At 38.3% G+C, this 13,037-nt stretch overlaps 1 protein-coding gene across 1 annotated transcript; it reads left to right on the top strand.

Annotated features, from left to right (window-relative positions):
- The first annotated feature begins 287 nt into the window (after positions 1-287).
- On the top strand, positions 288-12,284 carry hspa4l (heat shock protein 4 like). Its single transcript, XM_088432690.1, has 19 exons — positions 288-658; positions 1,408-1,465; positions 1,545-1,685; positions 4,309-4,431; positions 4,515-4,614; positions 4,885-5,018; positions 5,103-5,347; positions 5,420-5,496; positions 5,563-5,714; positions 5,802-5,908; positions 6,624-6,757; positions 6,895-7,091; positions 7,193-7,264; positions 8,668-8,820; positions 9,178-9,303; positions 9,392-9,499; positions 9,578-9,697; positions 11,237-11,398; positions 11,466-12,284. Exons 1-19 carry the CDS (start codon positions 552-554, stop codon positions 11,655-11,657), a joined length of 2,508 nt encoding a protein of 835 aa, XP_088288816.1. The 5' UTR covers positions 288-551; the 3' UTR covers positions 11,658-12,284.
- The last annotated feature ends 753 nt before the right edge of the window (positions 12,285-13,037 follow it).

The following is a 13,037-nucleotide window of genomic DNA, read 5'->3' as shown; positions in this document are numbered from 1 at the left end:
AGCAAGCGCAAAAATAGCACGTCATTGCTGTTCATATAAATGTACGTATATGAAAAGCAACTCAGGTATGCAACATTAGTCCAAATGATTTTTTTAAACATCGTCACAAATTTCCTCCGTCATCGTGGCATTATTTATGACGTTTTCAAAGGTTCCTATTTCCAGCGAGTTCTAGATTGTTCCCTTATCGATCGCTGCACGCACCAATCACGTAAAGGCACTTGGGGATGACACACCAATCAGTGACGCACGAAGGCGGGTCTTAAACGCATCAGGCTCCGAGATCCTTTGGTGATGTTTACGGTCGCCTCGGAGTGGGAGAATCCGCTCTGGTCATCGTTGGGCTCGGGATTACGCCGGATGAGTTGGCTATAAACAAACCTGAATTACATAACTGCGCGTAATTTATACAGCGCACTTTTAGTTGGCGGACGTATTGAGGAGTCGTACAATTTCTTTCTATTTCAACAGAGCGATTAATATTGTTTTCTTCACAAGGTGACAAGTGCAAAAGGATAAGTTTCTCAGGAGGGTAAAGACGAGCTTTTATCATGTCAGTGGTCGGCATTGATGTGGGTTTCCTAAACTGCTACATCGCCGTGGCCAGGAGCGGTGGCATTGAGACAATCGCCAACGAATACAGTGACAGATGCACGCCGTAAGTATGAAATAAATAAATTAATTAAATGAATAAAAGAGGGGCGTCATCGCGGTGAAAAGCGGTCCGGTTGCGAGTTTGTTACGCAATGCGCGCGTCTTGTGTGACGCTTTGACGAGAGATGCTGGTGCAGGCTGCAGCCAGTGATGCTGTTGGCTCCAGAGGGGAGGAAGGCCTTATACTTTCACTGGCAGGTGAACAGAGGTCAAATGAAGTCAAAATTGAATCTCGATCAATTGTGGTAGACTTGGCAGTAAAAGTGATTTGATAATTTACGTAATCATTTTGCATTATTATGTTAAAAAAAATCAGTTTGCATTTATTCATTAATGTGGCTTGACACCTTCTAATGCTTTCAAACACGAGTTGGAATTGTACATCTTTACTCTTGTTCATCATGCATTTTCCTCACAATACATACTGTAATACTTCTGCATACAGTGTAGGATGAACGTTCCACAACTTTACATATGAAAGGTTTTCGAAGGTATCTGACGTCCACTTCACAAAAATGTTAGGGAGGCAGTATCTCATCTATAGAGACTGTATATGGACAGATGTTTTTCAAGGTGAACAAGCCCGTCTCCGTATGTGTGTCACCAGACCCTCTTGAGAAATAATCGAAAAGTAGCTTACTGCTCTCACACAGTCAATTACATTCATTGTCCGTAGGCCACGTCTTAGCTTGATTATTTCTCCATAGTTCATTTCATCTGCTGATGCACTTGTCTCTCCTCATCCTCATCAAGGGCGTGTGTGTCTTTTGCCGCCAAAAACCGCATCATTGGAAACGCAGCCAAGAGTCAAGTAAGGACACTCATATATCGGCCTCTTACTCAGTGACACTCATTTGAAAAGACTTTAAATGTGATTTCTTTTCCTCCAGATAATTACAAACTTCAAAAATACAGTCCATGGCTTCAAAAGGTTTCATGGCAGAGCGTTTGATGACCCCTTTGTGCAAGCAGAAAAAAACAAGCTACCTTACAGTTTGCATAAACTGGCTGATGGAACCACTGGACTGAAGGTGAAGTGCTTGCAATTTTTTTTTTCCCCACAATTTCATCCACCATTTTGTTAATATATCTCAGCCCCACTATTAAGATTACTTCATTGAACATTCAAAAATTGGTTATGATGTCATTGAAATGATACAGAATACAAGATTGATTTGATATTGCAACATCTGAGGTATTAACACAGCAGTTGTATTGAGCATTCAATTTTTTTTTTTAACTTTAGTAGTTTCTCTTCACACCGAGTTAAAGACAATATTATAGGACTAAAACATGTTGGAATAAAGATGAATTAAACTATTTATGGAAGGCAAGAAGGGAGACAATGTGAAAAGATGGATTGATGGATGGAAACTGAGGAAACGGAAGAAGGAAGGAGACAATGACATGCAGGGAAGGAAGCAAAAAAGAAAAGAAAAAAGGAAGAAAACCCACATGGCTTGAACCTTGATTTGAAAACTAATCTACAAACATGGGGAAATATTTGGGGACCTGGTCTTCTTTCTGGGGTCCACATTAAATTTTGACTGAGGCCAAGTCCTCCCACTTGTGATTACTAACGTGCTTATGTGACCGGTGTTGATGTGCTTGCATGTCTCTCTAGACACACACCCATAGGACTTGGTTGCTTGGTGGGAGACACTCCCTGGTTGCTATATACTACCCCTGGCAAAAATGATGGAATCACCAGTCTTGGAAGATGTTCATAGAGTTGCTAGTTGCTACTCCTGGCAAAAAAACTGGAATCACCAGTATTGGAGAAAGTACATGGAGTTTCTATACACCCCCCTGGAAAAATGATGGAATCAACAAATCACAGACATGAAAACTAAGTCATTTGGAATGGCAACTTTCTGGCTTTAACAGACAGGCGTTCCAAATATGGAACAATAATATGACAGTCCCCTAGGTATTCCAAATGAATATTGATTGAGGCTTTTTTTTTTTAGAAGTTAAAAAAAACGTAATTTGAGCCTGAAAGGGTTAAGAAATACTAAATGAAAAAAAATATCTGTCAGTAACAGTTATTTTTTTAGACCACACAGAAGGAAAACAAATATTGAATCATTCAATCCATCCATCCATCCATCCATCCATCCATCCATCCATCCATCCATCCATCCATCCATCCATCCATCTATCCATTTCTATAGCCACTTATCTTCACTAGGGTCGCAGGCTTGCTGGTGCCTATCCCAGCTGTCTTCGGTGCTTTAGTGTTGTCGTGACTAACTTTACAGAAAATAACTTCAAAATAAAAGCATGGCAATGCCATTTGTGTCATATGTTACTTGTACCATAAGGACAGTTTATTTTTAAGCTTACTTCCTCACAAAGTTTGGCTTTGACTAGGATACAGACAGCATGCTGTCGAATGTGGGAGATTGGCTGCTGGAAAAGTTCATCTCAGAGCAAAAAAGTTTGGGCGACCCTGGTATACTGTAAAGTGCTGGTCACTATTTTGAATTTAGAATATATAATGAACATTTAATATTCAATGTTGAAGTTAGATATGTTTAATCTGCCCAAAGTTTTTTTTTTTTTTTTTTCTCTAGACAGATATTTTCTTCATTTGTTGTAGTCCTCAAATATAATTTTATGATTTTGGCAAAAACTTAAAAAAAAAAAAAAGTAAATGTGCGAAAAAGTATGCCATTTGTAATTAAAAAACAAAAAAAATCATTTGTATTTAATGTTATGGGTTCAAAGAATGATGTCTGGTGGAATGGTTGGCCCCCGCACATTTTCACCTTACCAAATCAAGCCCTCTAAAAAATGTTTGGACACTTCTGCTTTATACTATATATTTATTATTTATACTATATATTGTATGTAACCAGTATATTTTAATATTTAAGTATGTTTATGTGGATATAAGTTATATATGTATATGTATATTTACATATTTATATAGAGCAGTGCTTCTCAAAGATATTTTGCAAAGCCCCCCCAAAAGAAAACACCCCCCCCCCCCCCCCCCCCCCCAACATGCCGCACTGACCATAAATAAGATTATTATCTACAAGAATTGTATTAGCAATATAAATCACCTTTCAAAAACGGTTAATTGTTTCTTTACAGTGGTTATCCAGGTTACAGAAACAAATAACCTAGTGCACCAAAGTGCCTGAAACTAAAATAAAATTTAAAAAAATTATGAAAATTTGCTTTTTATTACAATTACGCTTTACATGACAACACCATAGCCTTTTCCCTGGAGTCATACATGCCCTCCTGGCATCGCATTGCACACTCCCAGGGGGGTCCGTTCCACTTTTTGAGAAGCACCGATATGGAATACTTGTACATAATTATAGCAATATTAATATATAATATAATGCAAGAATACTTAAAAGGTGTAAGAAGTAAAAAAAAAAAAAAAAAATGTACTTCCTACTCCTTTTCGAACAGAGTACGTTTTTTTTTTAATGTTTGGCTTTATTTTCAATTTTATTTTTGGCTGTATGTACAAACTACATATTTATATACAGTAAATATGTTTGATATGCATAATTAATTCATTAATTCATTCAATCCCATGTAGTTACTGTATCTCCATTTTCTTTTTCAAATACTATACTAGTTTCTGAAAATTGCTAGCGCTGAATGATAATGTCAAAGAATATTTCCCAGGTGCGTTATTTGGATGAGGACAAGGTGTTCACAGTGCAGCAGATCACAGGCATGTTACTCAGCAAGCTGAAGGAGACATCAGAGGGTGCCCTTAAGAAGCCCGTGGTGGACTGTGTGGTGTCTGTGAGTGATTTCAACTTTTCTCTGCTGATTCCACTCACAAGCTTCACAAATTCAACCATGATTTTGTGCTCTATATTTTTTAGGTGCCCTGTTTTTTTACGGATGCTGAGCGGCGATCCGTGTTGGATGCTACACAAATAGCAGGGCTCAACTGTTTACGGTTAATAAATGACACTACTGCAGGTCAGTGGAGTTTGCAACGTTTGGTGCTTTCTGGCTCGGTCGTACCTTCCTAGACTGATTCACATACACATAGCACAGAAAGCACATCCAATGTCCCACGCCTACTGCCTGATACCAATAGCTACTAACTACTTAATCGTGGCATTATAGAACAGTCCATTCACTTGCAGTGTAAATCATATCTTATAGCAAACATTGGGTAAGCATACTGTAAATCTCTTCTTTTTTTTTTTAATAATGAAGATTAATTCACTGTATTTAATTTGACAGTGGCATTGGCCTATGGGATCTACAAGCAGGATCTTCCCACTCCAGAGGAGAAACCTCGCAATGTCGTGTTTGTTGACATGGGCCATTCATCTTACCAGGTGGCAATCACGTCTTTCAACAAAGGCAAGCTCAAGGTCAGTCGCCTTCCATTTCTTTCCTCACAGTAATTCTAGCCATGAACATTTTCCTCACCGAGCTCTGGCGTGCTTGGTCGCCAGGTCCTCGCCACGGCGTTTGACCCTTACCTGGGCGGTCGTAATTTTGATGAGGCCTTGGTGAACTACTTCTGCGAGGAGTTCAAAGTCAAGTACAAGCTGCACGTGCGAGACAATCCCAGGGCTTTGCTGCGTCTGCATCAGGAGTGTGAGAAGCTCAAGAAGCTGATGAGTGCCAACTCCTCAGACCTGCCTCTCAACATCGAGTGCTTCATGAATGACATTGATGTTTCCAGCAGGATGAATAGGTCCAAAACAAGACTCTTTTCTTTTAGCCTGCTAGCATCTGACATGATTTTGACCTTGTTTCCAACCCACAGGGGACATTTGGAAGAGATGTGTGCCCAATATTTAATGCGGGTCGAGATGCCGCTGAAAGCCGCCCTTGAACATTCAAGTACGTCCCTATGATTTAATACTCAGTTATGTTGGGTAATATTAAGTCAACATGTTTTTTGGGCAGAGCTGAGTCGGGACGACATCTACTCCGTGGAGATTGTGGGAGGCGCCACGAGAATGCCGGCCATCAAAGACCGGATCGCCAAGTTCTTTGGCAAAGATGTCAGCACCACGCTCAATGCAGACGAGGCTGTCGCGAGAGGCTCTGCACTTCAGGTGCCATTTTTTTTCTTCTTTTCCCTCTGGAGTAAGTCTAAACATGTTTAGTGTTTTAAAAATTTTTTTTGTGTCATTCTGTTGTAGTGTGCAATTTTGTCTCCTGCCTTTAAAGTACGAGAGTTCTCCATCACTGATGCTGTTCCTTTCCCAATTACTCTGCGCTGGAAATCCCCAACAGAGGATGGACTCGGGTGAGGACATGTTCCATTTTACAGACCCAGGGGTGTCAAAGCTCTTCAATTCAGGGCCCACACAAAGCCTAACTTTGTCAAATGAGCTGGACCAGTAACAATCATAGCATATAACTTGTTCAATTCAAAATTTTGACATTTTTCTTAAGAATCTCGGTATTCAGCTTTTTCAAATATATTTTTCTCGTTTTTTTTTCAAGTCTAAAGGGGGGTCTAAACATTTGGTACTGAATGATTGAAGTGCCTAATTACTTAAATTAATTGATGACGTCAATACCTTTTTTAGGTACCAGCCAATATTAGACCCTTCTTTAGCCAAACACTTGAAAAATATTTGAAGAAAAAAAAACAAAAAAAACAATTTAAATAAAATCCATAAAATGAAATCTTAAAAATAAAATAAAAGCCCCTGTTATAAATACCGATACGTTGGTGTTTTGTCATATTTTAATATTTTTATAATCGATTAATCTGTCAGTCATTCTATCAATGAATCAATGAATCAAATTTGAAAAAAGCATGTTTTTAATGTCCTTCTCTTTGTCAAAAAGCAAAGGCAATTTTTCAAGTTCTTATTAGTTCATATTGTACTGAGTAGTCAGACCCTTTTATAAAAGTCAAGGACTCTAAGGTTATTATATTTTTGCTGTTTGCCATTACTGGTCTTAACCCCAAGTGTTATTTAACTTTCATTCCCTTTTTATTTTTGTTTTAGAGAGTGTGAGGTGTTCAGTAAGAACCATGCTGCCCCGTTTTCCAAAGTCATCACCTTCCATAAGAAGGAACCTTTTGACCTTGAAGCCTTTTACAGCTGCCCTCACGAGCTTCCATATCCAGATTGTAGAATTGGTAAGGTTGGGTTATTCTGTGCTCACTGTTCCTCTGTGAATATCATGCTGAAGGCTAATGAACTAGCAAGCACCAAAGCTTTTGAGTTTTAAGAGTCTATTTTAAGAGCAGGAATGTTTTTCCTCTCCTGTTGCCAGGGTGCTTTTCGGTCCAGAATGTGGTACCCCAGCCAGATGGAGAAAGCTCCAAAGTGAAGGTCAAGGTCCGTTTTAATATCCACGGCATCTTCAGTGTGTCCGGTGCCTCTTTGATTGAGAAGCAGAAAGGAGAGGGAGAAGACATGCAAATTGACTCTGAGCCATTTGTGCAAAATGAAGGCCGAGGAGAGGAGCAGGTAGAAGGATTTAAGTTTCCCATTTCAGATTTACCAAATTGAATTGATCACATTTGGTCAATGTTTGTATTCATCATATAAATGTCAATGATATCTGTCAGACCAAAATGCAGGTAGACCAAGAGGTTCACAGCCAGGGGGATCAGCTAAATGAAGATAACATTTGCACTAAGGTAAGTGTGGCGGACTACCATGTCCCGTCTTTTTCTGACTGCAGTCATTAAAGACACACCTATGTCGTAAATGTCCTACCCTTATTTGATAAGAAGCATACCCCGGAAATTAAAATACGGATTAATGGATGAGAGTGAGCCATTCCTCAAAAAATACTTTTACATTTACATTTTTTCATGCCGATTCCTGTACACTTCACGGCCTCTGTGTTTAATTTCCATTCTTGTCTTTCACAACATTTTAGAGAGTATGAGGCATGTGGAAAGTATGAGGAGAAAATAAAAGGCAAGCATGGGACAATCAGACTGATATGATTAGCTTTTGAGTAAAACAAATAATTGGATTTTTAATTCTTTAATGAAAAAAGACTACCTGATGGCAAAAATAGTGGGGGGTTTTTTCACCCATCTTAACTCTTTCAGTGCCAAGCATTATCGGAAAAAGCAACTTCTAGAGTGCCTATTAAATTTTGCATTTTTCACTCATCTTTCAAGGCTGACAGCATATTGTGTGCTATGTCTATGTTGACATGAGTGGTATCACATGAAAGATCGATTTCCATTCCTTACTTAGAATAATATGTAATATATGGGTTGCATGTATGAAAACACTGTCATCCGATAGTCACAGTTATCACTACATTGCTCAAATGGCTTAATATTAGATAACTAGTAAAGGGTGTCAGCTATTCTCCATAAACAAAAATATTTGACGAGAACGTTATTATTTTTATTACCATTTTAAAAGACGAGAATTGTCAACCATGGCACTGAAAGTGTTTTCATGACCATGCCAGCGCATCTCACTCCCATAATAATAAAATACAGTTGGCATTAAATGATGTAACGACACTCCCTGGTGGGGTTCCAGTTGACATCCTTTCACATCAATGGCGCACAAAGTGTTAGATCCAAATGTATGTATATTGCATTCACTTGGAAGGGAAAAAAAAAAAACTTTTCAAGAGTCCCCTGTGACAATAATGCAAAAAAACCCACCTTACCCACCTTAATTTCTTCATTGAGCGCTCAAAAGCAAACATACTGACTAGTCTGCAGTATTTTGTCCAATCCGATACATCAAAGACCTTTTACATCAAAGTGAAAGCATTGATAGAAGACATTAGGGAGCTGGAATTTCACCCAGATGGAGACAAGTGATGGTGACTAGTTAGCACACTACCAGGGGTGTGCCATCTTTTGGCTAAAATATTGCAATAATGGTGGAAAGAAAATGATTTAAAAACTGTCAGAGTTGTATTTTGACATGGTTTTAAAATGCTATGCTGCAAAAAAATCTATACTCTGGAATACTAATAATTTTGAATGAAATATACTTCAGTTCACAAGAGTTTTCTAAGATATGGTGTCATTAGAGTAGCTGAGTGTTTTATGTTGCACAGGCAGGTGCTGGTGGTGCCGGGGACAAGCATGATCCAGCAGCAGTAGCAGGGGGCAAGCCCAAAGTGAAGGTGAAGAGCGCTGAGCTGCCTATTGTCGCCAGCAATATCAGACAGCTTGACAGCGAGATGCTTTGCAACTTTGTCCAGTTTGAGGTAAAGTCTCTCGAATAGTCTTTTCAAAGATAGATTAATACCGCAGGATTATCTTCATTGATAATGTAACATTGACAACTGCATTCATTTGCATTTATTTGTTTCAATTCGTGGTCTCTCTGCAAAAGAGGCAAGGGCAGGACCAGCCAATATTGCTGGCCCAATGACTTCTGCCTCGCAACAAGTGACCACTCACTTGTCTTTATGTATGTCAAATCAATTTTCCCCTTTAAAATGACTGTGTGGTAACCATTCTTCCCACTTCAACCCAGCAGATTCGTATTTGTAACATCACAAATCAACAAAATGCAGGCTCTTTTCTGAAAATTTTTTAATTGTATTTTTTTTCTGTCACAGCGTCAGATGATTGTGCAAGACAAACAGGTGAAAGAGGTGAACGATGCAAAAAATGCCGTGGAAGAATATGTTTATGATCTCCGAAACAAGCTCTGTGGCATCTATGTCAAGTATATAACACAGGAAGTAAGTGCTGTTTTGATTGTATTGTGTTGCATGCATCAATCAGCGTATGAATATTGGTTCTTACAACACTTGTGTGTGTGACTTAAAGGATTGCAACAGGTTGACGTTACTTCTGGAGGACACTGAAAACTGGCTGTACGAGGAAGGGGAGGACCAATCCAAAGACATCTATGTAGAAAAGCTGGATGCACTCAAGGTTTTTGATATCTATATTTGATGTATAGTTTCATTCGAATGATGCATGATAGTGTAAATGCATGCATGTTTATTGCAGCGACTAGGTCAGCCTATTCAAGACCGGCAGAAAGAGCACGATGACCGGCCAAAGGCTTTTGAGGAACTTGGCAAGAGGCTACAATTCTACATGAAGTATGTAGACGCTTACAAAGAAAAGGTGAGCATTTTTTTCGCGTGTGATTCTCTGCATTTGCATCTAAAATCAGAGTGCCACTGTAGCTTGATCCAATGTACGGTCTAGTGTTAGCCACTTGAAGCTTAACATCAAATATTCTCTCATTTTTGTCATCCTCTATGATAGCAGACTGATTATCTTTATGCAATCAAAGTGAAATGTTTGCGTTTACCTGTGTTTATTTTGGGGGTGAACCACTAACTCATAATGAAGTTGTTTTCTCCGCTATTAAATTTGAAATACTCACCTGCTTTTGAAAAAGGGATAGAAATCAAAACATGGTTTTTAATCTCGTTCATTGATTAATCAACAAAATAATTGACAGGTTCACCAACTATTATTATTACTTACATATTCAGGATCTGGTCCAATTAAAACTGTCCAGCTCTGTTAATCAGGAATCAACTGTATTATACATCTACACGGCCTTTTTTTTTTTTTTTTTTTTTTGCAGGGCAGTTTTGTGAATCATTGACTTCAGTTTTAGGAGCAACTTTCTAATTTTGTGGAGCACAGGTTAATTACAGACCGAAAAAAAATACATAAATATTGACATTATTTCCAATTGCTTTTTCTTGTTCCTAATAATATATATTTTTTAATTAACTTATTTATTGAATTCACAAAGTGTACAGCAACAACCATTTTTTTTTTTAACATAAAGAATTGAATGTCTTTATTTTCATTGAATCGCTGGTATATATTGAAATTGGGAGCACTCCTTCAATTGGTGCTTTATTAAATAAATAGGAACAGTTAAATGGAATAAATAAAATAAAAAGGATAGTTTCACAGTGCAATTGTTATGTTGAGTGTGTTCTTGTTTAATTGTTATTTGTTGTTAATAGCTCAGGGGGACCAGATGTCTGTTTTTAAATAAATAATAATAATAATAATAAAGATATGATCTGACCCACTGCTTCATATCTTGGGGATATACCGACATTGCAGGACATGGCCAGCACTTTGTACCATGACCATAAGTGGCATGCAGGGTAGGAGTTTCATAATTTTTTTTAAATGTCATTATATACATTTAGATATAAATATGCAGTTAGTCTACAACTGACGGTTAGTATAAATAACTAAGTCATCAAAGTGTGGCTAGAGTGTGCCAAAGGTTTTTTTTTTTTTTACCCCCATTTACCTCCATCTAGCTTTGTCACTGTAGCAGGGGGGTATTCTGAAACATTTATATTTTAGTTCCAAGATGAAAAGTAACTCCATAAGGTGGTCAACTGTGCCTGGTGCTCGCTCAACTCAAACCCTTGCCAAGAATATGGCCCCTCCTCATTCTGCTATGCCATACCAAAACATTATGAAAGACTTAAAAAGCCCAAATTTAAAACAGAAAAAAAAAACATTCAGGTAGCTCTCAACATTTGTTTTTGCAATTGTCTTGTGTCACTTCAGTTTAGACATCAATTTTGGCCAGGGTATGAATATTTTTATAGCTTAACCTGTAAACAGCCTAAAAGGATGCCTTCCAAGATGATTAATGTGTTTCCATATTCTCTGCAGGATGAACGTTATGTTCATTTTGCTGCAGAAGATGTCAACACAGTGGAGAAGTGCTTGAATGACAGCATGGTGTGGATGAACAGCAAGATAAACGCGCAAAGTAAACTGGCATTCACTCAAGATCCTGTTGTCAAAGTAGCAGATATCATTGCCAAAATACAGGTATGTGACATCAGCTCTTTTGTGTCTTGCTATATGACTCAACATAAGTCTATGCTTGCCTTTGCAGGAGGTGCAGGATGTGTGTGCTGCAGTGATCAACAGGGCCAAACCCAAAGTGGAGGAGACACATGAGGTCATCGACCAAAACAGCGGCGCCCCTAATAATGGCCCAAGTGCAAAGCAAGCTCCAGATGGGACTGGGGATGCTAAGGGATGCCAGCACACGAAGCATACGACAAGGGAGATGGAAGTGGACTAATAACAATCGTTTGACATTTCTGCATCCATCACTATGACAACCAACAGCGATCATGTAGACAGTAGGGATAGCATTACAGTACCTGGGACAACTTCTCAATCCCCGTCACCCACTCAGGTGGATTTAGTGGCTTTGTTGATAACAATTTGCACTTGTATGTCCATCCTCATATGTGACTATAGTGTGCTTCTGCTCTCAAAAGCAAATGACTATTAAAGAAGAAACCATGCAATAGTTTGACATATTTCACCTTTCCCTTAAAGTAATAGATTAAAATGTCTCATCATTCCCTTAAAAGAAAGCATTTGCTTTCTGAGTCCTCTGTTGTAGAGTATGACACCTCCCCAAGAGAACTAGGGTAGACAACAGCTGTTACCAAACTGTTTGTTTGTTTGCAGTAGTAGTCATTCTACAGTATATATTTGTATGCAATACATTTTGGAATTGAATTATATTTTAATATTTAATAAAAGCCATCATATTTAAGGTGTATATGAACACATTCCCAGTGGTAACATGGGCTGGCTTGTCTTTGAAGGAAGTGATGGGCTGTACCCATTTCCATGTTGATTTTCTTGCAAGTTAGGATGTAAGTTGGAAAAATAAAAACATTCCGCTTAAAAATAAGTATATTGAGTGATATTGTGCAATCACATATGTTGTGGCACAAATATAATGCCATCTCTGCCTGGAGGTCAATATATCTTCAAAGTAGTTGAAAGTAGTTCAAAGTAGTTACGTCACCTCCTGTCTCTGTTTTCAGAGGTCAAGATGAGGTGAGATTAATCAGAACAATTTGTCGGAATAGGCCATCTTGGTTGATATTTCAACGCTTTGAAATCGAAACTGACGATCCAAGAGAAAGAATCCTAGTTTCCTACTTATTATGAACGACACAGAATGCAGTATAGCTTGCGTGGATAATAGCATGCATGCTTCATTTACTATTTTTCTAAAAAAGAATAAAATACTTTTATACACACATAAATAATAATAAAGCAGAAGGAAAGGTTTTCCATATGCGTTTTCTTTGTAAATCCGGATGTAGATCGCGTCCTTTTTCCTGTTTGGTGCTTTTTGAACTGTTGCATTTATGAATTGACCAAATCGCACGGCGGTGGACCGAACTTTGAAGTCCTGCTTAACGCCCCCCAGACCATGTGCTGTTTGTCCATGTGGGTTTTCTTTGTAAATCCGGATGTAGATGGTGTTCTTTTTCCTGTTTGGTGCTTTCTGAACTGTTGTATTTATGAATTGACCACGTCGCATGAAGGCGGACCGGATTTTCAAGTCCTGTTTTACGCCCCCTTCTTGCAGTCAGCAATACTGTCTGTAAAAAAAAAAAAAAAAAAAAAAAAAAGTGAGACACAAAGGCAGATG

The sequence above is a fragment of the Hippichthys cyanospilos genome, chromosome 14 (genome assembly GCF_059441005.1).
Source record: "Hippichthys cyanospilos isolate Australia breed blue-spotted pipefish chromosome 14, RoL_Hcya_1.0, whole genome shotgun sequence".
Taxonomy (NCBI): domain Eukaryota; kingdom Metazoa; phylum Chordata; class Actinopteri; order Syngnathiformes; family Syngnathidae; genus Hippichthys; species Hippichthys cyanospilos.
Note: the sequence above shows the minus strand (reverse complement) of the source record. Positions and strands in the feature narration are given on the sequence as shown.